Here is a 24,699-nt window from a genome sequence, read left to right as displayed (position 1 = left end):
TCTTTAAAAATCATGTGACAATGATATACAAGCATATCATATTTAATTTTTGAAAGAACAAGTAGCCCCTATTAATAAATTAAGGGTATGATAACATTTGTGTTCCTCAATTATTTAAACACAAACAAATTTTCTCCCTTTTTTTTTTCTTTTTAAATCTCAAATTGCAAGGATCACCATATATAATGTTTACATACAACTCCAAGCCCAAGAAACAAATGCATCCACAACCATATAATAACATAAGATATTAATTATCAAAATTCAACATTTATATCTTGAACATTAAGAGTACGAGAGAATATTTAAGTAATATAATGATCTTGTCATTTCAATTCTTCAAGATCAATATGATACAAAAGAAACTTTGTAATAAAAGATAATCTCATATATCATCATAATTATAATTCAACATGACATCAAGGACACTCAAGAGGTCATTAAGAGCAAAATTGCTCTTGCAGTCCACATGTCCGATCACACTGGAGAGTCAACTAATTTTAGGCAAGTTTCAAGAAGCTAAGTCATTTGCGATGAAGTAATGGAGATTGCTAACTTCATCTGAACCATACCTCATATGTCACTAGTAGTAATCAAAAGAATAAATTATAGTAAAGAATAAATCTGTAGTGACTTCTATGGGTAATTTTTCAACTTGCATCTATTAAATGTTAAAAGGTTCATCATTAAGAACAACTAGAACTCATAAATTATGACAAAATTTTGACCTCGATAGGCCTGCTTTTGGTTCATTCATTGCACAGCTACCTCCAATAAAAAGCATAAAACTAAGTATTATATTAATGCTTTAGTTTATGTTACCTTTGGCCAAATTTTAGAAACGACAGAAGAGCCACAACCAAGTTACCAACACTTAGGGAATTAGAAATAGCATTTCCAATATCACAACTCACAGAAGCATCATTATGAGAACTAAAATTAACAAAAGTCCCAGAATCTATACTATATATAATAACAAAATCCAGGAATTTTAACTTCCCGCCTAATTCCTAAAAAATCTCTCTTCCCAATAAAATATATTGATTTCTACTTTCCCATTCGTACAATAATTCCGGGTATAAATTCTATTCTAAAATTTTAAAATAGTGTAATACAATTCCCTTTGTACATCTATCTTCTATCAATATAACAAAGCAACAACTTTCTCCTACACATTTTTCCCGCCCACACTATACTATGTCGTTTTATGTGATTATATAATATAGCTACTTTAGAGTCGAATTGAATGTGTTCAGATGATTGTTCGTTTTCCAATGTCAACCAAGTACAATAAATACACTTCTATTAATGAAAGACTTCTATTGATAAGCTACATATATACACCTGCATACATACAGATAGACACGCGCATAACTACAGATAGACACACATATTTTACATCTGTATATATACTATTAAATGCTTCGAAACAATCATCTACTCATTGTGCTCTGGAAACTGAAAGGTCTCCAGCAGCCTTCAGGCTTCCAAGGTATTTTTCAAATTTCGAATACACTGTTAGCCCTCTATATAAACCTCTCTAAACAGCCTTTTGCACTAACCCTCTCGGTGTTTGCTATTCACTGCTTAGACTTTGCCATCCATCTGATATAACATGAAAATGGCTCCATTATTCATCTTAGGGAAGGACATCTGCAGAACTTGAAGGCCGAAACACTGAGGTAATGTTTTCTTTACAAACCTGCAAACAATGCATTCATATTTAGAAAATAATATTTTCTTTCTTTATAGGCACATATGTGCATGTAAACATTCCTAAATACTGTGTTTACTTGGTTTCTTTTCTATTTCTTTATCTAATTTGTTGTATTAGACTCTATTGGTTTCTGTGGAGGATGCTGATGAGATCAAGGAGATGGGAAAGGTATACACTTACAAAGGTATACTAATTGTCAAAAGCTTCTTTTTAAGACTGTGGGGCTGTAAAAAAAAAAAAAAAAGAATTCTGTGAAAATGAAAATCAAATGAGGTATTAAAATCTATCTATCTATCAATCTATATTACTTAGAATTTTATTAATATTAACTGGTCAGCTAAATGCATATGGCAGTATGATTTTATTTGTTATTGTAGGTGTATTTTGATGGAAAGGACATAGATTTTTTAGGTGTAAATCCTGTATAAAATCTCTATATATATCATGCATTCTTATAACAGTACTTTATCATTTCTGCATCAAAAAGCTGAAGATAAAGGTATGTTTCCAGATTATATGTTAACAAATAAATATGTTATCTTTTCATATTTTCCTTGATTAGTAGACTAAGCGTTGCTGATTTGTAGCCTATTGATGAGCTGTCGTAGGCTCCCAAATTAAAACCTTACCAACGTAGTAGAGGGAGTAAGGATCGATCCCACGAGGAGTAACTAGTTTAATGTATGTGCTCAAATTAAAGTAAAGGGGGGTTTGGTATGAAGATGATAATCAAAGAAAATAAACGAATAAAGCGATGAAAACAATATATTGAAAGCACCTATAAAAGAAAACCTTGGTTAGTAAAGATCCACCACCGGAATTTAACACTGATCGTTGATTCAAAAGGTAATTAGTATGCAATTGAATATTTGTCGTGAAATTATTTAATTTCTATTTTCCCTTAGTTGTAGGTAAATAAAGCACAAGCGGTTTAATTACCCCTAACTACTAAATAACCTAAGACAACCGCTATAGATTTAATTTAATAGCAGCAATAGGAACTAGGAAAACCAACAAACTAAATAACACAAGCACAAGCGGTTGCATTTAATTTAGGAAAATATTCTTCCTGAAATCAATTATCACTAAGCCGTCAATAATTAACCTCAGTTGCTACTGAATATTAGAATAATTTGTAGCACAACATTATCTAATATAGCAAATAATTATATCAAATAATTTAGAAGAATATTTAATACCCAAATGCATAAAAATTATATAATAAAAATAAATAAATAATCTTACATCATAATCAATTCCGGGGCTTCAATTCACTAAACCAAGCTAAAGAATTTAGCCACGAATGGACATTGACAACAACTTTAAAGAATAATCGAGAGGGAAAGAATGAACGTTTTACAATAGGAAACTCCTAATATTTATAGCATTCTAAAAATAGGCCAAATGAACCTCTACCATCCATTCCCTATTATGGCGTCATTCGTCCGAAGACTTCCACTATTTGCGCCAAAATGAATGAATTGAAACTTTCAATTCTTCTATGCATTTCCGCTGCTTTGACCAACATAACCAACATAATACTAAATTATAATATATATATATATATATATATATATATATATATATATATATATTAGTAAGTATTATATTTTATATATATGTAGTATGTAGTACGTAGTAAATACTATTATATATTATATATTATATATATTTATATTATTAGTAGTACGTAATATATATGTATTCTATATATTTGTTTATTAGATATATTATTATTATTATTATTATTATTATTATTATTATTATTATTAGTAGGATGGTACGTAGTATATACATATATATTTTAATATATTATATATTTATTTAGTATTATATTTAGCTCATAAATTGTTAAACTCTAAAAATAACTAATTGTTAAATAATATAAAATAATTAATACGAAAATATTATAAAAATGTACCTAAAATATGAGTGTAAAATGCTCATATCAAATTCCCCCACACTAAAACATTTGCTTGTCCCCAAGCAAAAATATTATTTGCGAAGTAAATAAATAAAATCTCCAAAAATTCATAATACTTCATGAACAACAATCTGAAGCACCCTGCAATTAATATGTTAGCATTCATATTTGAAAATGAAGAAAACTAAATAAGTAAGCCCTCACAGAAATATCACTCATCACTCAAGTCAAGTGTTTGATGGGTATAGATTTCGCTCAAGTTCATTCCTATAAAATTGCTCTACCATAGGCTTGCATATATTCTCAATCACCACTACAAGAGTCATGCATGACACAAATCATAATGACTTTTCACAGGTTGTAATGGGGCTAGGGTTAAGGTAGGGAATATTTAGGAAAGTAGCTTAAGCAAAAGCTTCAAACTAGAGGAGCAAAATGTGTGCAAATAATCCAAGATACTTGCTCAACACCCTCAATTTCCATTCAAAAACACAATCTATTGAGGTTTCAACATGACTATCATTCTTAAAAATATAGAATTCTTCCTCAGTATTCCCTTGCTTAACTTATTTGGACGTAACTTCAACTCAAAATCAATTGCTGATTCTTTCTCATTTTCTCATAAATTTTCAGCAATATTTTTCTTCTTCAAACATATATTCTCAATTTTTTTCATTTTTTTTTAGCAAAAGTGTCAAATCGCACCACGAACCAATTGCGATTCTTCATCCCGCACCCTGCTCTTTCATTACTGCCTATTCGATGCACAAACCGTCTATTTTTTTCCAATTAGTCATTTTTACAGGTTTCCCTGTAAACTTGATGACATGGAGCAGGTCTTAATCTGACGTGGAGGCTATGTTTAGCATTTTAGGCGAAGTTGTTGAATTTATGCCTCATTCTCGTCTTCTCCCTTTCGCACAACCACTAGCCAGTGTATTTTGAAGGCTTAATCAACCACAGCGATCTCCTTCGACGAACTAGACTTGTCCGACGAAGATGTCATCTTCCTCCAATTCATCGCGAGTGAGAGTTAACATGGAGTACGAGCCCAGTGTTTATTGTACGTGTGGATTGAAAGCCCCTATTTGCACGAGTAGAGAGTCGGGAAAGCAATTCTTCGGGTGTCAAAGGTGGAAGGTACGTATATGTTGAGCCAATTTTGAATGAATTTTGGGTTTAGGGTTTTTTTGGTTTCTTCGTAGGATAAGCAATTCCTGCTCTGGTTTTTTGGTGTTTTGTTAATTGTTAGGGTTTCGGATTCAATTTACTTTGGATTGAAGTTAATTGTAATTTAATTTGTTTGGTCTAAAATTTATAGCTTTGGATTTATTAAAATTCTATTGTTTGTATAGGATGGAAATGGTTGTGGCTTCTTTCGTTGGAAGGACGACAGTGCAAGGAGGGGAGAAGGTGACCATGAACAACTAAAGAATCTGGTGGTGTCTATGAGGGGTGAACTAGAAGGGTTGAGAGAACTAATGGTAAAAGAATATAGTGCTCTGAAAAAAGAAAACGAATTGTTAAGGATACTTCTCTTAGTTGTAATTGTTGTTCTTGTAGCAAGAATGTTAAGTTAAAAAGTATTGGTGTAGCAAGGGAGAATTGTGGTTGTAATTGTGCTTGTTTTAATGAAAATTTGCCAGCAGTTTCCAGTGAAGCCTTAATTGTTTAAATTTGGCTATGTATGGGTACATTTGTTTACTGCCAAGAATGGCTAAGTATGGCTAAGTTAATTGCTTGAATTTGGCTAAGTATGGACTAATTTGTGTAGTGCCAAAACTGAGTAAGTAAACTGCCAAACAACAAAAGCAAGTCTTTAAAATGGCTAAAATGAGTAGCCAAAATACATTCACTATAATATACCAAATGGACATTGTCAGTAGTCGAAATGCCTAAATAGTATCCAAAATACATTCACCAAATCAGCTTAAATAGTAGCCAAAATACATTCACCAAATCTGCTTAATGAGTAGCCAACATACATTCACCAAATCAGCCTAAACTGCCATTCATTGTTAATTAAACGGCCAAAATACACTTCCACCAAAACAAAAGATAAACCCTTTCAATTGTTGCAAAAATACAGTTTGACCAAAGCAAGCTGCAACTCTTCACTGATGTGTGCAATCTACAAATATAAACAAAATATTAATATCATAATCAAATACAGTTTCTATGCTCAATATTAGATAAACCCTACAAACACAGTTAATTTAATGTAATTACCTGAGATTCCAAGACAACTTTGTTCACTATCAGTTTGAGCAGCCCTCCCTCTTCCTCTTTGAGCACTAGCAGGCCTTCCTCTTCCTCTTCCTCTTTCACCACTAGAAGCCATAGAGGTACGAGCAGCAGTTGCTTGTTGAGCACCATCACTTTGAGCAGCCCTCCCTCTTCCTCTTTGAGCACTAGCAGGCCTTCCTCTTCCTCTTTCACCACTAGAAGCCATAGAGGTACCAGCAGCAGTTGCTTCTTGAGCACCATCACTTTGAGCAGCCCTCCCTCTTCCTCTTTGAGCACTAGCAGGCCTTCCTCTTCCTCTTTCACCACTAGAAGCCATAGAAGTACCAGCAGCAGTTGCTTCTTGAGCACCATCACTTTGAGCAGCCCTCCCTCTTCCTCTTTGAGCACTAGCAGGCCTTCCTCTTCCTCTTTCACCACTAGAAGCCATAGAGGTACCAGCAGCAGTTGCTTCTTGTTGTTGGCTTGACAAACTAGGACAGAATCTTTTGTTGTGGCCTTTACCCTTGCATAGTTGACAGGTCATGATCCTTCCTTTCCTTGACATCTTTCTAACCTCTGAACTTAATTTGTTTTTGTCCTTGTTCTTTTCATCATCTTCAACCTTTCTTTTTTTTTTTTGGGCCTGCCAGTCATCTTCCTAGGAACTGGAGCTTGTATCTCATCTCCTTCTGTTCTTGGCCAGAATTGCTCTCCGTTTATAGGCTGTATTACATGCTCATAGGTCTTCAAGTAGACTTCCTTGGTGTACCATTCATGGATGTACTGATCCGGTTGATGGCCCCTGTGAAATATGGCACAAATTGAATGAGGACATGGCACCCCAGTCAACTGCCAAAGCCTACAAGAACATGTCCTCAACTCCAAGTTTATCTTGAATTGAAATCTTCCCCTTTTGACCTCATATCCATCAACTCCATTGAAGATGATTTCCCAATCTGCACTACCAAGTATATTTTCATTCAACTTCTTGAGGACATTTGTGCCAAAATTCCCACTCCATCTCTCTGCAATGGCTTTCTTCTTAGCAATCCTCTTCATCACTGCAACTCTAATATCTTCAAGCATTGGAATAATGTTCTTTGACCATGCTGCCAATAATGTCCTATTGTATGCCTCACTTAGATTGTTGTCAACCATGTCACATTTCACTTCTTCCTTGAAGTAAGCTTTGCACCAGTTCTGCATTGGGTACCTCTTCAGGTCATGAAGTGCCCCAGCATCTACTTTCTCTAGATCTTTTAACTTCTCAGCTAGTAGTGCTTCTGTTGGAGTCTTTGCAATCTGCCAAAAATGAGCTTTTAGGACCTTCCCTTTGTGCTTCTTACTCCAATTGGCATGCACATGCCTAGCACAGTTTCTATGCTCAACCCCAGGGAATAGTTCTTGTATGACATTTGCTAAACCCTGCAAAATCATATTTTATGTTAGCAACACATTAAGACACATTAAATCTTATTAACATATTTAAAGAAGTAGAAAATCACACCTTTTGTTGATCACTCATCAATGTCCATTGAGTACTGTCCACTATTTTGAGGTCTGTCTTTAGAAGATTCAGAAACCATGTCCAAGAAGAGCTGTTTTCAATCTCCACTACAGCCCAAGCTATTGGGTACATTTGATTGTTCCCATCTCTACCCACAGCTGTTAGGATTTCACCCTTCAATTTTCCCTTTAAAAAACAACCATCTAATCCAATAAACCTCCTACACCCCTCTAGAAACCCCTTCATCATGGCATTAAAACAGACATAGATCCTCTGAAATACCACAGGTGAAGTAGGAACAGTCATGGTTGTTTGAATCTTCACTGTACTGCCTGGATTGGAATTCAAACACTCTTGAGCGTAGTCCCTAAGATTTTTGAATTGACTCTCATAACCAATATCCAACATTTTCAGAATCCCATTCACTGCCCTTCTACACATACTGACACTCACATTAATGTTCATCTCAGACTTAATGTCTCTGCTTAACTCAGAGTATCCAATTGTTGGATTTTGCCTCACTTTTTCTTCAAACTTCCACTCTAACCACTTTTGATTAACTATCCCTAATGTGAATTGGTTGTTGCATTTATGGTCCACCATAATTGATTTAACTTGAAAACACTTGGTTCTTTCTTCCCACCCTGCACTTACATGAAATGCACAACCCTTTCCAAGACACTCAACCCTCACATACCTTAGCTGATTTTTTTTCCAAAATAAATCTCTCTTGGTGTGAACTGCATAACTTATCATAGCAAGCTTGAATTCGACATTATCATCTAAGTACATACCTAATTCCAGAAATGGAGGATCAGATTTTGGGTTGTACTTAGGGTAGTTGTCATTGTACTTTGATTGAACTTCAACACCTTCCTTATTCTCCAAATCTGCCTCAACTGTTGGTGGATCTTGGGAATCATAGTACACAGAATCTCCCTCTGCTTCTAAGGGATTTATAGGTGTTGGAATATACTGTGGTATAGGGTCAGGATCTAGTCTAACTTTTCTCTTTCTCTTCACCCTTGTAGTCTGCTCACTGACCTCTGAGTCATGTTCACTGCCACTAGTTAAATGCTCACTGCTACTATTAGTATCATAGTCACTTCCAAATCCATAGTCTTCACCCCCACTTACATCCTCACCTTCAGATGCAGCCCCACCCCCTAACTCTGCCTCAACTATAGCCCCCCCCTTCCTCAGCTCCTAATTCACCCTCAACTTCATATGCAGCCCCCCCTTCCTCAGCTCCTAATTCACCCTCAACTTCATATGCAGCCCCCCCTTCCTCAGCTCCTAATTCACCCTCAACTTCATATGCAGCCCCCCCTTCCTCAGCTCCTAATTCACCCTCAACTTCATATGCAGCCCCCCCTTCCTCAGCTCCTAATTCACCCTCAACTTCATATGCAGCCCCCCCTTCCTCAGCTCCTAATTCACCCTCAACTTCATATGCAGCCCCCCCTTCCTCAGCTCCTAACTCTGCCTCAGGTTGAACTCCAGTCCCAGGTAAACATAAACCAACTACTTCAGGCTCATCAACCCCATGCTCCACATATATCTCAACCCTTTTATTTTCAACAGCAATCTTAGCTAAGTGTAGACTACTAGCATCATTATTTAATAGTTTTAAAGCTTTAAAGGGTTCCTTGGTAGACTTATAGGTCAGAGATGTTATTTTCCCATATCTTTGGTTTGTTATATACTTGAGTAAGTGTGGATAGCATATAACATCAGGGTCCACCCTCACTACCTCTGTCTCCCCATTCAAATATTTCAACTTAGGCTTTTGCACGAAATTCCCACCATGATGTATAATTAATTCCACAGTTTCATTCATCCTGACAACACAAATGCAATGCACATTTAACATAAAAGCATTGCCACACTTTAAACAGACAAAAGCTTTTAACAAATGCCTTTCAACTGTGATAAATAAGAGTAAAGTAATGCAGCTGCCAACACTGTCCTGCCACTTTATCGAAAAGGAGTAAACAAATGCAACACCACACTTTATCAAAGCATATACATACAAAAATGCAGTACTCATGGACCCCACTACATCAAAAATAATAATGAATTAAAGCAAAGCCAACAACAACATGGACCACACCGCATTCAAAGCATATTAAACCCCAATCAAAGCAAATTGAAAGCATATTGAGAACATATTCGCAAAAGATAACATTATAAGAGTGTACATTGTTCTACATATACAGCTACATCGAATTACCTTAATTTTCCTTCGCAAATATTGCCTTTCTTCCTTCGCAAATATTGCCTTCGAATTCCAGAAACTTTTCCTTCGTCCTCCAATGGTAGTTGCGATGTATGGGAAGTCGTCTACGTGTCGTCAGGCTTAGAGATTTTTGGTTTGTGTAGTAGAACGGAAGATTGAATGGTTTCACAACTCTGCTTGCATCGTAGATTTCAGATTAGGGTTAGGGATTTAGGTTTCAAGTTGGGTTAAATGTAGAGAACTGCTGAATCGGCTGCCACCTATACAAAATAAAACACGTCAATAGCATAACACTTCCACATCAGCAACGCATTACCTACAACTTGCATTCAACCTGTAAAAATGACTAATTGGAAAAAAATAGACGGTTTGTGCATCGAATAGGCAGTAATGAAAGAGCAGGGTGCGGGATGAAGAATCGCAATTGGTTCGTGGTGCGATTTGACACTTTTGTCTTTTTTTTTTCAATGTTCCATACTTTTTTTTTTTTTTGAAATGATAAACTGCCTTCATTTTTTTCTTTTCCATAAAAGGCCAAAACCACATTGGCAACGAAGATACAACCCACCTCACTTTCAATCATATTAACAAAACAAATGGTCTCCCCCACACTTATTCTTCACAATCTCACATCAAGAATAATCCAAAATTTGCTCCACTAGTTATTCAGCTGGGTGAAGACATTATTTTTAGATATAAAAGGCTTGTAATGTGGTTCAAGATAAAGAAAAGAATGGCTGCAAAACTCAAAGTGCGTTAACAAAGGAGAAATAATTCATAGGACAAACCGGTTATTTGACTAGTGAGGCTCAAAATCAAATAATGGCCTTAATCACACTTGAGTCATGCATGGTCTAATTAGCTTTAAAAGAGAATCAAGGCAAGTTCTAGAGAAACAAAATTATGGAAGAAATCACACAATAGAAAAAAATAAGACCGAAGTATCAGTCAATGGCTCAAAACACTCACAGGTTTATTGCTTACTTAATATAGCCACTACATATCAAACAAGAAATGCTAACAAACTAGTCACAATTTGCCAAACTATTTATTCAATCATGTTATGAATTCCAAGAAAGGAAAAATAAAATAATTTTTTTCAAAATAATACTTATTTTGCATAAAATACTAGTAAAATATTTGTGAAAATTTTTGAAAATTTTGACATATGCAAACAAATAATAAAACTAAATTCCCTCCCCCACACTTATTATCAACATTGTCCCCAATGTTGAACAAAAGAGCACAGAAAAAGGGTTATTGAATGAGAAAAGGGAATAAAAGAAAAAGAATGGAACAAACACACCTTAGGTTGCCTCCCAAGCAGCGCCTTTGTTTATCGTCGTTGGCTCGACTTATGATATTTCTTTAAATTTCCATCGTCTTTTTGAGTACCTTCGATGATTATGAGTATTCAAAGAAACAGTTCCTTCATGAAGATTAGTACTCAAAGATGATTTATTATTTCTTTCTTTTTCATTCGAAGCAATTTCATCAAATGTAACAAAGTTCAAAGAATCAACAAAAATTGAAAAATCATCATCACTAGGAGATTTCATGGTATCATAATTATTAAAAGTCACAAGTTTACCATTAGACTCCATAGTAAGCATACCACTATGAATATCAATTTTTGTTTTTGCGGTTTTTAAGAATGGCCTTCCTAACAAAATATGATTATTATTTTCCATATCAAGCACATAAAAATCAGCAGGAAAAACCAAGTTATCAACTTCAACAATCAAATCCTCAATCACACCCCTAGGATATGTAGTAGATCCATCAGCCAATTGAATTATTATACTAGATTTATTCAGGGGTCCAAGATTTAAAGAAGCATAAACAGAATATGGCATGACATTAATAGAAGCTCCTAAATCTAACATAGCATTTTCAAATTTCACCCCACTTATCATGCATGGAATAGTAAACATACCTGGGTCTTTGTACTTTTCAGGAAGATTGCTTTGACTAGCCATAGAGACATTCTCTTGCACTTTCACTTCCTCAATTCTTTCATTATTTCGTTTCTTTTTCATAGTGCGTACCTCTTTTAGAAAATTTGCATAGCGAGGTACTTTTTCCATAGAATCTAAAAATGGTTTATTCGCCTCACATTCACGAAACGTCTCATACAGATCATTATTTGAGTTTCCTCTTATTGTTTCTAAAAGAGCTTGAGGAAATGGGGGTACTGGTTCATAATCAGAAAAAGATGAAAGCTTACCTTCGGACTTCTCTTTATTGTTGGCAATGATTCCTGCACTTATTTCCTTGTTTAAATCAACATTCTTTTCCAATGACATACTGTCAACACTAATTGCACTTACACTCTCTTTTGGATTAACCACCGTTTGAGAGGGTAGCTTGCCAGAACTCTGTGCTTCCAACCGACTAACCGTAGTTGCTAGTTGGCCCATTTGTCTTTCCAAGTTTTGAATACTAGCATTTGTTTCTTGAATACTAGCCTTTGTTTCTTGACGGAATATTTGTGTTTCTTGTTGAAACTGCAGAGTGTTAGTAGCAAGAGATTTAACAATATCTTCTAGATTCATACCTGAGCTAGAGCCTTGGGTCGGTTGTTGTCTTGAAGGAAATGGTTGTTTATACTGTTGAAAATTAGAACGATTCTGAACAAACCGGTTCCCTTGTGAGTTTCCATAGCTAAGGTTTGGGTGATCCCTCCATCCAGGATTATATGTATTGGAAAAAGGATCATACTTACCTTGAGGTTGTCCAGGAAAACCTCCAGCCGTGTTGACTTGTTCAATAGGTTTTTCTTGAAGAGTTGGGCAGGCATTAGTTTGGTGCCCAACTACCGAGAAAATTTCACATGCTTTTACAGTTTGCATATTGCATACAGCTAATTGACGAACAAGAGTAGTTAAACCAGAAATTTGTTGTTCAAGAGCAGAAATATTTACCTCATTCACTTGCTTAGACGGTTGGACAAATCTATTGCCAAACTGTTGAGAATTTGCAGCCATGTTTGCAATTAGAGTTCTTGCATCGTTTGGTGTCTTGTCAACTAAAGCACCACCGCTTGCGGCATCAATCATGCTTCTATCCATTGGAAAAAGTCCTTCATAAAAGTATTGAATGAGTAATTGATCACTAATTTGATGATGTGGGCAACTTGCACATAGTTTCTTGAAACTCTCTCAATATTCATACAGGGACTCTCCATTGTTTTGCCTTATACCACATATTTCCTTTCTAATGTCGGCCGCCCTTGAAGCTGGGAAATATTTTTCAAGGAACGCTGTTTTCAAGTTATTCCATGTGGTGATGCTCCTGGAAGGTAGATAAAATAGTCAATCCTTCGCTGAATCCTTCAACGAAAAGGGAAAAGCTCTCAACTTGAGTTGTTCTTCAGTAACCCCTGTGGGTTTCATACTTGAACACACCACATGGAATTCCTTTAAGTGCTTTTGAGGATCGTCACCCGCAAGTCCATGAAAAGAAGGCAAAAGATGAATTAACCCAGATTTCAGTTCGAATTGTACATTAGCATCCAGAGCAGGGAAAGTGATGCATAAAGATTGGTGATCTAAATTTGGAGCTCCAAGCTCTTTTAAAGTTCGATTTTGAGCCATGGGTTCCTCTTCTAAATCAGAATTGGCGAAATCGGTAGCCAGATCACTAAACTCAAATTTTCTGAAAGCTTGTTTCTTCCACCTGCGTATAGTTCTTTCAATTTTCGGATAGTACGGCAAGATTTTTTGATTAGCAGATCGGGTTATAGGCATAAAAAAGGAGAAAATATATTGCAGCATTTATGTAAAAGCACTGAAACAAAAGAAAATTATTCTTTTTGATTAAAAAAAAAACAAACAAATAAATAAATAAATAAATAAAATAAACAAATAAATAAGTGAACACAAAATAAACAAGAAAGTCTCCCCGGCAACGGCGCCAAAATTTGATGAGCTGTCGTAGGCTCCCAAATTAAAACCTTACCAACGTAGTAGCGGGAGTAAGGATCGATCCCACGAGGAGTAACAAGTTTAATGTATGTGCTCAAATTAAAGTAAAGGGGGTTTTGGTATGAAGATGGTAATCAAAGAAAATAAACGAATAAAGCGATGAAAACAATATATTGAAAGCACCTATAAAAGAAAACCTTGGTTAGTAAAGATCCACCACCGGAATTTAACACTGATCGTTGATTCAAAAGGTAATTAGTATGCAATTGAATATTTGTCGTGAAATTATTTCATTTCTGTTTTCCCTTAGTTGTAGGTAAATAAAGCACAAACGGTTTAATTACCCCTAACTACTAAATAACCTAAGACAAGCGCTATAGATTTAATTTAATAGCAGCAATAGGAACTAGGAAAACCAACAAACTAAATAACACAAGCACAAGCGGTTGCATTTAATTTAGGAAAATATTCTTCCTGAAATCAATTATCACTAAGCTGTCAATAATTAACCTCAGTTGCTACTGAATATTAGAATAATTTGTAGCACAACATTATCTAATATAGCAAATAATTATATCAAATAACTTAGAAGAATATTTAATACCCAAATGCATAAAAATTATATAATAAAATAAATAAATAATCTTACAGCATAATCAATTCCGGGGCTTCAATTCACTAAACCAAGCTAAAGAAATTAGCCACGAATGGACATTGACAACAACTTTAAAGAATAATCGAGAGGGAAAGAATGAACGTTTTACAATAGGAAACTCCTACTATTTATAGCATTCTAAAAATAGGCCAAATGAACCTCTACCATCCATTCCCTATTATGGCGTCATTCGTCCGAAGACTTCCACTATTTGCGCCAAAATGAGTGAATTGAAACTTTCAATTCTTCTATGCATTTCCGCTGCTTTGACCAACATAACCAACATAATACTAAATTATAATATATATATAGATATTGGATCCAATGAGACCCATAATTTGATGAGATGGTGAGACGTCATCTTGTTCATTTATTTTTAATTCTTAACGGTTCAGATTGGTTGTTTTTGGATCCCATGTGCTGATCATTTTTAAAGGAGCTAGGGTCATTTTTGTCTTTTGTCTGTGTATTTATTTCAGATCCCTTAATTATAGCGCGTGTGTATGATTGTGCAGCGTTATTTTTGGCATAAAATCAATACCAATCTTTTGAATGCTCTGCCGGGACTCTTCACTTCCTCAGCGTCGATAGACTTCCTCTTCTATCTCTTCTCTCCATCGCTGCCACGCAAGTTTTAGGGCGGAGTCTTCTGTGTTTCGCGAGCGAGCTCCTCTCCTTTTCCGGTCTGTCCCAGTCGTTATATATATATAAAGATAAATATTTGTTACTTGTGCTCTGTTACGTTATTTTCTCGGGACTTGCGGAAGTATTCCCAACTCGAACGGTTCTCCTCCGCCGCTGCTTGCCGCCTCTCTCCTCTAATCTTTCGGCGTTTTGATTCCATGTTTTTCTCTCAAACCCAATTTGCTTTGCTGCTGTGTGTGTATGTACATACGTAAGTATGAATGTATATGTTTTTATGCAGTCTTCTGGATTTTAAAGCAATGTGGATTAAGTTTTGATTTTAAAATTTTAGAATAAAAAATCTAGGTTTACAAAGTTTGAATGCTAGAAATTTGTTTGTTTTGAATTCGTTGTTTCTTATTTCTACTCTACATAGTCCATCTATGATGTTTGGCATATTCCTATAAACCTATCTGTGTTTAAGACCTGCAATTTAATTATTATGGCCAAGTTAACCCATTTTTGGATATGTTTTAGATTTTGATTCATTTATTAGTTAATTTGCATAGGTTAAGGTTATTGGATTATTGGTTGGTGCATTCTACGTTTTCAGCTTGTGCGTAACATTGTAATTAGTAATTCGTTCAAGCGTTCTACGTTTTAGGCTTGTGCGTTGAGTCACTAAACTAATCACGTGTGTTAACAAAATGGATGGTTAGATAATTGTATTTCTTTTAATGAGATTTTTGTAAAATTGGTGTTATTTTTTTTTTTTTGAATACTTGAATTCATATATTATATTTTATTTTGTTTTTATAAACTTAATATTCTCATCTAATTCGTATTCCTTTTATCAAATCCACCTTAGCTTATAGTGATTTACATATGTGTGCGTTATTGGTATGAGGTTTGTGTGTGATATTGTAATTAGTAATTCGTTGATGCGTTCTACATTTTAGGCGTGTGCGTTCTTGGGGTGACGTTTGTGCGTAATACTGTAATTGCTGATTGGTTGGTGCGTTCTAAGTAATAAGCTAGTGCGTACTATTGGGCTGCTGGGAGGGGGGTTCTGGTCTGTGCGCTGGGGGAAAAGTCAGTGCTCACGAGTATGATAATTTTTTTTACTATTTTGTGGTAATTTTTTGTTGATAATAATGCATTAATTTTGGTATGTTTAGGTGTCACGACTGTACATTTGATGCCGTCCGAGGATGTTGAAGATATTTCTTTTTATGAGATATTTGAAAATTTGGTGATATTTTTTTGAATACTTGAATTCATATATTATATTTTATTTTGTATTTATAAACTTAATATTCCCATCTAATTCGTATCACATTCATAAAATCCACCTTAGCTTATATTGCTTTACATCTGTGTATTCCACATTAAATATTGTGTAGCATACGGGAGTATTAATTAGTTTGTGCGTTGTTGGTATGAGGTTTGTGCGTAATATTGTATTTTTAGGATCTACATTTACGTGTGTACGGTGGTGTGGGGAAGTGTGTGCGCTTGTTGGACATATTTGGAGTTGGGGTTCATTAATGTTGGTTTTGTTAGAAGTATCCGGAATATATATATATATATATTTTTTTGTGTTTGTGTATATAAGGTAGATTTAATCGTGATTGGCTTGTCATGTTCTCATTTGTTATAATATTGTAGAGCATATTGTACTGGCAATTAGTGTGTGCGTTCTTGGGGTGATGTTTGTGCGTAATACTGTAATTGCTACTTGGTTGGTGCGTTCTAAGTAATAAGCTAGTGTGTAATATTGGGCTGCTGGTTTCCCGATTCTGGTATGTGCGTTGGGAGGGAAAAGTGAGTGCTCAGGAGTATGATAATTTTTTTTACTGTTTTGTGGTATCTTTTGTTGCTAATAGTGCATCAATTTTGGTATGTCTAGGTGTCACGGCTGTAGAGACGGTAGATGCGGTAGAAGCTGCACATTTGATGTTGTCCGAGGATGTTGAAGCACCCCCTGTTCCGCAACCATACACGAATTCGGATGAGGAGGATGATGGGCTAGACGCGGATGACTTGAAACTATTTCCACTTTTGAAGATTCGTGCTTCTCCCAAGCATTGGTTCGCACCGATGAGGCAGTTTAATGCTTGTCAGAAGAGAGTTGTGGTCGAGTTGGGGTTAGGAGAGTTGTTGAATCTTCAAATCCACGAAGGTTTATAGCTTATGTGTAATGTTGTGTTTTTATGAGGGGCAGTAGGTGCGTTCTAGGCCAATATTTAAGTCCCTAAATTAGTCACGAGCGTAACAAAATTGATGATTACATAATTGTAATTCTTTTTGACTCCTTGAATATATATATTTTATTTTATTGTATTTTTATAAACTTAGTACTAACCTTCTAATTCGTATCCCATTCATCGAATCCACCTTAGCTTATATTGAATTACATCTGTATATTCCACATTACATATTAATTGTCATCACACACAGACCACAAATAATACACACACGCACAGGCCGACGTGAACAAACGCACACTCCGTCATAAACAAACGCACACACCGCATTTTATGCAGTAACCACAAAAACAGTCATACCGTCTAATTCATTCAAAATAAACATACAAATTCCGTTCACGCACACGCCGTAGGACCTAGATGCACAGACCAACGTACAAAGTTAATTACATACTTAAGTCAGCAACTCTCATACATACGCTACTCGCCATCTTCAACCTCTGAAAATTCGTCCCAATCACAAATCAAAAGCTCACGGTTAAACTCTTACTGACATTGTCTAGAATTGACTACAACTTATTTCCATAATATTTGTAATCTTTGATTATGGCAAAGATTCCAATCTAATTCTAACCAAAATTAACACATTAATACAATTACTTTTAAACCCCCTATTTAAAATATGCCCTTATTTACATTATATTCCCCATTCAATCTCATCCATCCATTACAAATTTATAAATGGATGGAATCTCATCTCACCATCTCATTTAATAAAGGGGTCTCATGGGATCTGCACCCTATATATATATATATATATATATATATATATATATATATATATATATATATATATATATATATTAGTAAGTATTATATTTTATATATATGTAGTATGTAGTACGTAGTAAAAACTATTATATATTATATATTATATATATTTATATTATTAGTAGTACGTAATATATATGTATTCTATATATTTGTTTATTAGATATATTATATTATTATTATTATTATTATTGTTATTATTATTATTATTAGTAGTAGTAGTAGTAGGATGGTACGTAGTATATACATATATATTATAATATATTATATATTTATTTAGTATTATATTTAGCTCATAAATTGTTAAACTCTAAAAATAACTAATTGTTAAATAATATGAAATAATTAATACGAAAATATTATAAAAATGTACCTAAAATATGAGTGTAAAATGCTCATATCACCTATGATAGGTTTTAAAATTTGCGTTGCCCTCAAAAAGGTTAGGACAGATTGTAACTTAGATCTTGCACTTGAACAGGACAGCGTGAGCAATAAAACAGGATATGTTCATCTTATGACGCCACCCAGTTGTTGTTCAATCAAACTATACCAGAAATTTAGATTTTCAGGGAAAGGTATGATACTATCATACTATCTTATTATTCAATTCCACAGTCAGACATATTCTTAGAACTAAAGTTTTTATTTTTCTTTTCTCTATGAAGTCTTTGTACTGAGCAGACTCCATTGAGGGGTATCAACTCATATTCAAGTCTGATTTATAGTCTAATTCAAATTTTTAGCTCTTATAGTATTCTAATAACTTAAATAAGTGATCTATAAGGTTTCTTTTCTGGAGAGGAGCTAGGTTGAAAGTCCAAGTCCTGGACACTATCAGGATTTCTAAAGAAAATTGGAGTGAGGTTGTGAAATGCTGCCTATTGGAAGATTAAGTAGTATGAACACACAGTATGCAAAGTTGTATATACATAGTGCAAAATGTATGATCACACGGACAATTACGAATTGTGTGTATTAAATCTTTTTAGAAATCCAAAAATTTGTTTATACTATCATATGAAAATCTGTTGTAAACAACTGAATTATTGAGAGTAAATCCACCAACAACAAAAATGATGGTTTCCTAATAGTAGTTATTTTTATGCTATTACTATGTATATAACAAAGAGGCAATATTATTAATTAGGTTAGATTACATGGAAATAGTGTATTATGCAACAAGAAAGGATCTAATTTCTAGGATGATTGAAGTGGATGGAGATGAAGACTCTGATTTGGTAATTGCAGATTATTTTCAGTCATTTAGTATATTTATGTTATTGGATTGTTTTAGTATTTCTCTTGGATTTTATCATGTTTATAGACAAAATAATGGAAAAATTGTCCAGATAGTTCAATGCAATGCAGGAACTCTGAACATATGGAAAGCAAGCAGCAACCTGTACATTTCGACTAAACAAATGGTTGAATGATTATCAGTACAATTAGTGATATTTATAAAATAAAAGACTAAAGAATAAAGTTGGTTTTAATGTGCTATTGTTACTGGACATAAATGCCCCAGTAGCATTTTTTTTTCTGATGTTAGATAATCATATGTATATTTTTCTGATGAATATTTGTTGGACCTGTTTTCAGATAGATTGACACTCTGTATGACATATGAAACATTACTAACCTATTTGAAAACTTTAAATTAAAGAATAATTCTTCCCCACATGAAATTTCCAACTCTTAAAGAATAAGTTTAGACTTACTTGGGTTTGAAAGACATTGATGCCAGTTATTCAATGTCTATATGCCTTACATATTTATGCAAATTTTCGACCAAAAATACATAAAATAAGCAATTCGTGTTCGAACATTTACCTGAATCGAGTTTGAGATGAATTCTGGGTCGGAACCTTAAGTCGGAAATGGTTGATGCGAACTCCGTTCGAGTGTCGGATTTGCTGAACTCGGAAGCTGGAAAACAAAATTCCATATACAAATAGTCTCCTTGAGACATCAGATTCAAAGATGTATTCCAAAATCAGGTATTTTGGAACGGATATACTGATTATACACTCAGAATGTTAAGATTAAAAGGTAAATCGAGCCAGAATTTTAGAGAGAAGTAGGCTGTTCTTGGTCATGTAAAGAGCTAGAGAGATACAGAGATGGTGAAATGAAAGAAGGTTCTCGGCCTTGCTCCTGACAAGAGAAGACGGTGGATGAAATATTACCACAAAATGAAATGGATTTTAGGACAAAATACTATTAAAATATTAATAATAATATGTAATTTAACTGTGTATATTAATATTCTATTTTAGGATATTATATAATGTTTCATTATTTTTCAAAGAATGGACAATGTTGACATCTCACTGTCTCCAATTGAACAAGTTTATACATCAGAGTTTATCAATGCATGAAAACTTCTAAAGAAATTTGTAACTGATAGTCTAAATAAATACAACTTTTGATTTCTCTTTACTTAAACCAAAAGAGATATAATTTCATTAGTTATACTACTAAATATGTTTAATTTGGCAAATTTTTGTATGGACCATGAATCTTATAATACATTTTTAATATATGATGTTTTGTATTGTTTATTTACTGAAAGTAAATTATTTAATAGTATGCTCACAATAATGTACATATTACTTTTTTGACTCTATGTACACCAACAAATTTATTTAATGGTATTAAATTTCATATCTATTTTTCATTTATGGTTAATGCGATTGCTGGCCGATTAAATCTCGATTGCGGGCCGATTAAATCTCGAAGACAGTTCGTAGAAGGATATGAGAAATATTTTTTTATCTCGCACGTGAGTTATGTACGTAGCACTTTGAAGAGTAAGTAATCTAAGGAGATTAAAAATTTTGATTGGTATGGATAATGGACAATCTATAACTACGACAAAAAATGTTGTATACAATTTTTTTTTAATAATGTGTAATACACTTTCATTGTTAATTGTTATTAAATAATTTACTCTATATAAATTTTCTTCATTTTTTTTTATTTTTATGTTATATTGTTTAATTATATTATTATTATTTACCTTCAAAAAAAAATTTATTATTATTTATGGCCGTGCACCGCACGGGTACAAATACTAGAATGATAGTTTGGTGGAACAACTGACTGAAGAGCAAAAGGCAATATATGATAACGTATTGGACGATGTTGAGAATGAGGTTGGGGGATTATTTTTTGTGTATGGATATGGTGGTACGGGTAAAACCTTCTTGTGGAGAGCATTGACTTCCGCTTTGAGGTCAAAGGGTGAGATTGTTATAAATGTTGCATCAAGTGGCATAACTTCTCTATTATTACCAGGGGGAAGAACATCGCATTCGAGGTTTTCAATACCAATCGCTGTTAATGAAGATTCTACTTGCAAGATCAGTCAAAGCAGTCCGTTGGCACACTTGATCATGCAATGTAGGTTGATCATTTGGGATGAGGCCCCAATGATGCATAAATTTTGCTTTGAACCTTTGGACCGAACTATGCGAGATCTACTGCGTGTTCAAAATCCAAGAAGTTTTGAAATGACTTTTGGTGGGAAAACCGTCGTTTTAGGTGCAGACTTCAGACAAATTTCACCAGTAATTCCAAAGGGCACCAGACAAGATATAGTGGGTGCAAGTATAAATTCATCATATCTGTGGAGAAGCTGTAAAGTATTTAGGCTTACAAAGAATCTACGGCTTAGGGCATTGCAATCAAAGTCTGGAGTTCAAGAGATTGAAGAACATGCAAAGTGGATTGCTGATATAGGTGACGGAACTATTGGTGATTCATTGGATGGAGAGTGTGAGATCAACATTCCAGATAAATTCTTACTCAAGTCGGTAGAGGATCCTATTTGTACAATTGTTGATAGCATATTCCCGGGGTTTCGTATTGGAAATAGAGATGTCAAATACCTAAAAGACTGTGCAATTTTGGCACCAACTTTGGACGTGGTAGATAACATCAATGAATATATGAATGGATATAATACTGCCGAAGGAATGGCATATCTCAGTTGTGATTCGGTATGCAAATCGGATTCCAATGTGGACATGCTTGCTGATCTACACACACCGGAGTTTTTAAATGGATTACGATGTTCTGGAGTGCCAAATCACTCATTGACTTTAAAAGTTGGATCACCCGTTATGCTCATGAGAAATATTGATCACTCATTGGGGTTGTGCAATGGTACAAGGATGATCATTTCAAAGTTGGCTACTCATGTTTTAGAAGCTCAAATATTGACCGGAACAAGTGCTGGTACAAAGGTGTTAATACCAAGGATGTCCTTAACACCGTCAGATCCAAGATTGCCTTTTAAGTTTCAAAGAAAACAATTTCCGCTAATGTTGTCATATGCCATGACAATAAACAAAAGCCAGGGTCAAACATTGTCAAACGTCGATTTATTTTTGAAGAGGCCGGTTTTTAATCACGGACAACTATATGTAGCGGTGTTAAGGGTTAGTAATACTAGCGGATTAAAAATGTTGATTTGTGACGAAAATATACAATCCAAAAATACAACTACAAATGTCGTAAATAAAGAAGTTTTCAATAATGTGTAATAAAAGTCACAGTTCATCCTATTACTTTTAATTGTAAGGCCTTACATATTATTTCTTAGATTTATGACCGTGCTTCGCACGGGTGTAAATACTAGTTATGACTAACAGTAGAAACCATACATCGACTAATACTAACACGAATCCAAGTATTTGCCACCTTGGACCTGGGGCATTTTTTATTGAGACAATTGTTGCACAGCAAAACATATGTCAGGTCTGGTGATGGTCAAATATAGATACACATGATTGGATGTATCTATATTTTTAGAATATATCTAAATATACTATATATATATATACTAATAAGAGTCCAAGAGAGTTAGGCCTATAATGGGTAGAAAAAATGACGGTCAAATTTTTTAATCAAATGAATGGCTCGGATTGATCAGATTTTAATTTTTCCTTAAAGATTTCCTAATTTATCATTAATGAATATGATTATCCATTAACTTTTCCATTAAATATTATCTTTTCCGTTAATTTTTGTTAGTTCACCGTTAACTTACTCATTGATTTCAATAAGAAATGCCTTAAGTTTGAACCCCATCCCAATCAAAGTTGGCATAATTAGTAATCTATTTTACTTGTATAAATTAAATAATAATTTAGTAGCTATAAATTAAAGAAATGCATTTCCAGGGCCAGTCCTATCATTTTATAGGCCCGGAGCAAAATAAAAACAAGGGCCCTATATGAAGTTAAAAGATTCTACGAGTTAATTGAAAATAAATAAATGATAATTTTGAATTTTTATAAATATATAATTTTTTTATTAAAAAAAAATTTAGATTAGCTTTGGAGTCAAATCATTATTACATAGACCATGATCCACACAATTGTGTGGACCATAAATAAAAAGTACATTTTTAATATACTATGGGTACATTATTTATGTACGTAAGGTACATTTTTTGAAAGTACATTTTTAAAATACTAAGGGTACATTATTTTATATAATGTAATCTCAGTACAAAAATAATGTACTTTTAATATATTAAAAATGTACCTGATATTCATGGTCCATACAATAATTTTCCAAGGAGCAGTACCCATTCAAACTTTGGACCCTATATGAAGTGTAATTATAAATTAATTCGACGTTTGCAAATATATATTACAATGTAGTATCTTATGGTTGCACTAGGCGCTAGACGCAAGTCGGGCGCCCGAACAGCGCCTAGCGTCTAGGCGGCGCCTAGGCGGAATCTAGGCGGCGCTAGGGGGGTGCCAAAAAAATAGTGGCAGACTAGCAGTTTGACAATTTTAATAAGGCTTTTTTCAACATTCAATCAAATATCACATCCAAATAAATGAAATAATGATAGTTCATAAGTCATAACATCAAAACAATATTAAAAATTAAAAATACTCAAATACTTCAATCATCCAAAGATTCAAAGTATCAAATTAGTCTACAGATGTATTTATGTCATATTATATTTATGTATGTATACACACACACACACATATGTGTGTGTGTGTGTGTGTATATATATATATATATATATATATATATATATATATATATATATATATATATATATAATGAAAAAAAAAAATTACCAAGGTCGAGCTGATTGGGTTAACTCGACTGAACTAAACGAGTTAACTCGGTTAAGTTAGACGCTAGGCGGTCAAGTCGGCCGAATTAGGCGCTAGGTGGACGCCTCTAGGGGGGAAATCGCCCCTGTCTAGGGGCGCCTGGCGCCTAGACCGATTTTTACAACAATGAGTATCTATTCATAACTTCTTTCTCAACCAAATGAAGCACAAAGAGCCAATCACCTCCACTGAGGCTCGAACCCACAACCTCCCCTATGAGGGAACAACTTAATGTCATTGGACCACAAGGTCTTTGACATTAAGTATATTTAAAACTAGTAAAATAATTTTGAAGTCATTGATTCAAATCTTTACATATATATAAGCATTTCTTTTTTTTAACTTTATCAAAAAAAAAAAAAAAAAAAAAAAAAAAAAAAAAAAAAAACCCAAACTAGGGGCCCTCCCAAGGTTGGGCCCAAGGCGGGTGCTCATCCCGCCCGCCCCTCTGGGCCAGCCCTGTGCATTTCTTTAATTTAGAATTATGCGTCTACCATGTCTTTATTAAAAAAAAAAAATTATTCATTATCAATAAATTAAATATGAGAAATAATTTCTTGAGTTAATTACCGAAATAGTCCCTTGACAATAGCGAAATTACCAATTTGGTCCTTGAGTATTTTTTTTGACCAATTAAGTCCCTCAACTTTAAAAATCATAACCAATTTGGTCCTCCGTTTGTTTGACCGTT

At 34.1% G+C, this 24,699-nt stretch overlaps 3 protein-coding genes and 1 long non-coding RNA gene across 4 annotated transcripts; 2 read left to right on the top strand and 2 right to left on the bottom strand.

The window, feature by feature from the left end:
* The first annotated feature begins 4,640 nt into the window (after window positions 1-4,640).
* Window positions 4,641-5,308, top strand: LOC109180723. The gene is made up of 3 exons (XM_019330432.1): window positions 4,641-4,781; window positions 4,997-5,125; window positions 5,237-5,308. Exons 1-3 carry the CDS (start codon window positions 4,641-4,643, stop codon window positions 5,306-5,308), a joined length of 342 nt encoding a protein of 113 aa, XP_019185977.1.
* A 189-nt stretch (window positions 5,309-5,497) lies between these two features.
* Window positions 5,498-9,424, bottom strand: LOC109180722. Its single transcript, XM_019330431.1, has 4 exons — window positions 8,590-9,424; window positions 7,375-8,519; window positions 5,871-7,292; window positions 5,498-5,772 (listed from the first exon to the last, which is right to left on the bottom strand). Exons 1-3 carry the CDS (start codon window positions 9,422-9,424, stop codon window positions 6,450-6,452), a joined length of 2,823 nt encoding a protein of 940 aa, XP_019185976.1. The 3' UTR covers window positions 5,498-5,772; window positions 5,871-6,449.
* A 7,909-nt stretch (window positions 9,425-17,333) lies between these two features.
* On the bottom strand, window positions 17,334-20,030 carry LOC109180774. The gene is made up of 2 exons (XR_002054114.1): window positions 19,690-20,030; window positions 17,334-17,525 (listed from the first exon to the last, which is right to left on the bottom strand). It is a non-coding gene; the product is annotated as an uncharacterized LOC109180774 (long non-coding RNA).
* Window positions 20,031-21,329: 1,299 nt separating this feature from the next.
* LOC109180721 (ATP-dependent DNA helicase pif1-like) lies at window positions 21,330-22,406 on the top strand. The gene has a single exon (XM_019330430.1). The coding sequence runs from the start codon at window positions 21,330-21,332 to the stop codon at window positions 22,404-22,406; it is 1,077 nt and encodes a 358-aa protein (XP_019185975.1).
* Window positions 22,407-24,699: the final 2,293 nt, after the last annotated feature.

The sequence above is a fragment of the Ipomoea nil genome, unplaced genomic scaffold (assembly GCF_001879475.1).
Source record: "Ipomoea nil cultivar Tokyo-kokei standard unplaced genomic scaffold, Asagao_1.1 scaffold1034, whole genome shotgun sequence".
Lineage (NCBI taxonomy): Eukaryota > Viridiplantae > Streptophyta > Magnoliopsida > Solanales > Convolvulaceae > Ipomoea > Ipomoea nil.
This window is presented reverse-complemented; position numbering and strand designations above follow the sequence as displayed.

Bases quoted from the DNA above. Each gene is read 5' to 3' on its own strand.
- LOC109180723 (XM_019330432.1), top strand. From the start codon at position 4,641: ATGTCATCTTCCTCCAATTCATCGCGAGTGAGAGTTAACATGGAGTAC. The intron at 4,782-4,996 runs GTACGTATATGT...TTGTTTGTATAG, and splicing joins TCGGGTGTCAAAGGTGGAAG to GATGGAAATGGTTGTGGCTT. The intron at 5,126-5,236 runs GTAAAAGAATAT...GTATTGGTGTAG, and splicing joins AAGGGTTGAGAGAACTAATG to CAAGGGAGAATTGTGGTTGT.
- LOC109180722 (XM_019330431.1), bottom strand. From the start codon at position 9,424: ATGAGTACTGCATTTTTGTATGTATATGCTTTGATAAAGTGTGGTGTT. The intron at 8,520-8,589 runs GTGAATTAGGAG...CTGCATCTGAAG, and splicing joins GGCTGCATATGAAGTTGAGG to GTGAGGATGTAAGTGGGGGT. The intron at 7,293-7,374 runs GTGTGATTTTCT...ATGATTTTGCAG, and splicing joins TGATGAGTGATCAACAAAAG to GGTTTAGCAAATGTCATACA.
- LOC109180721 (XM_019330430.1), top strand. From the start codon at position 21,330: ATGCGAGATCTACTGCGTGTTCAAAATCCAAGAAGTTTTGAAATGACT.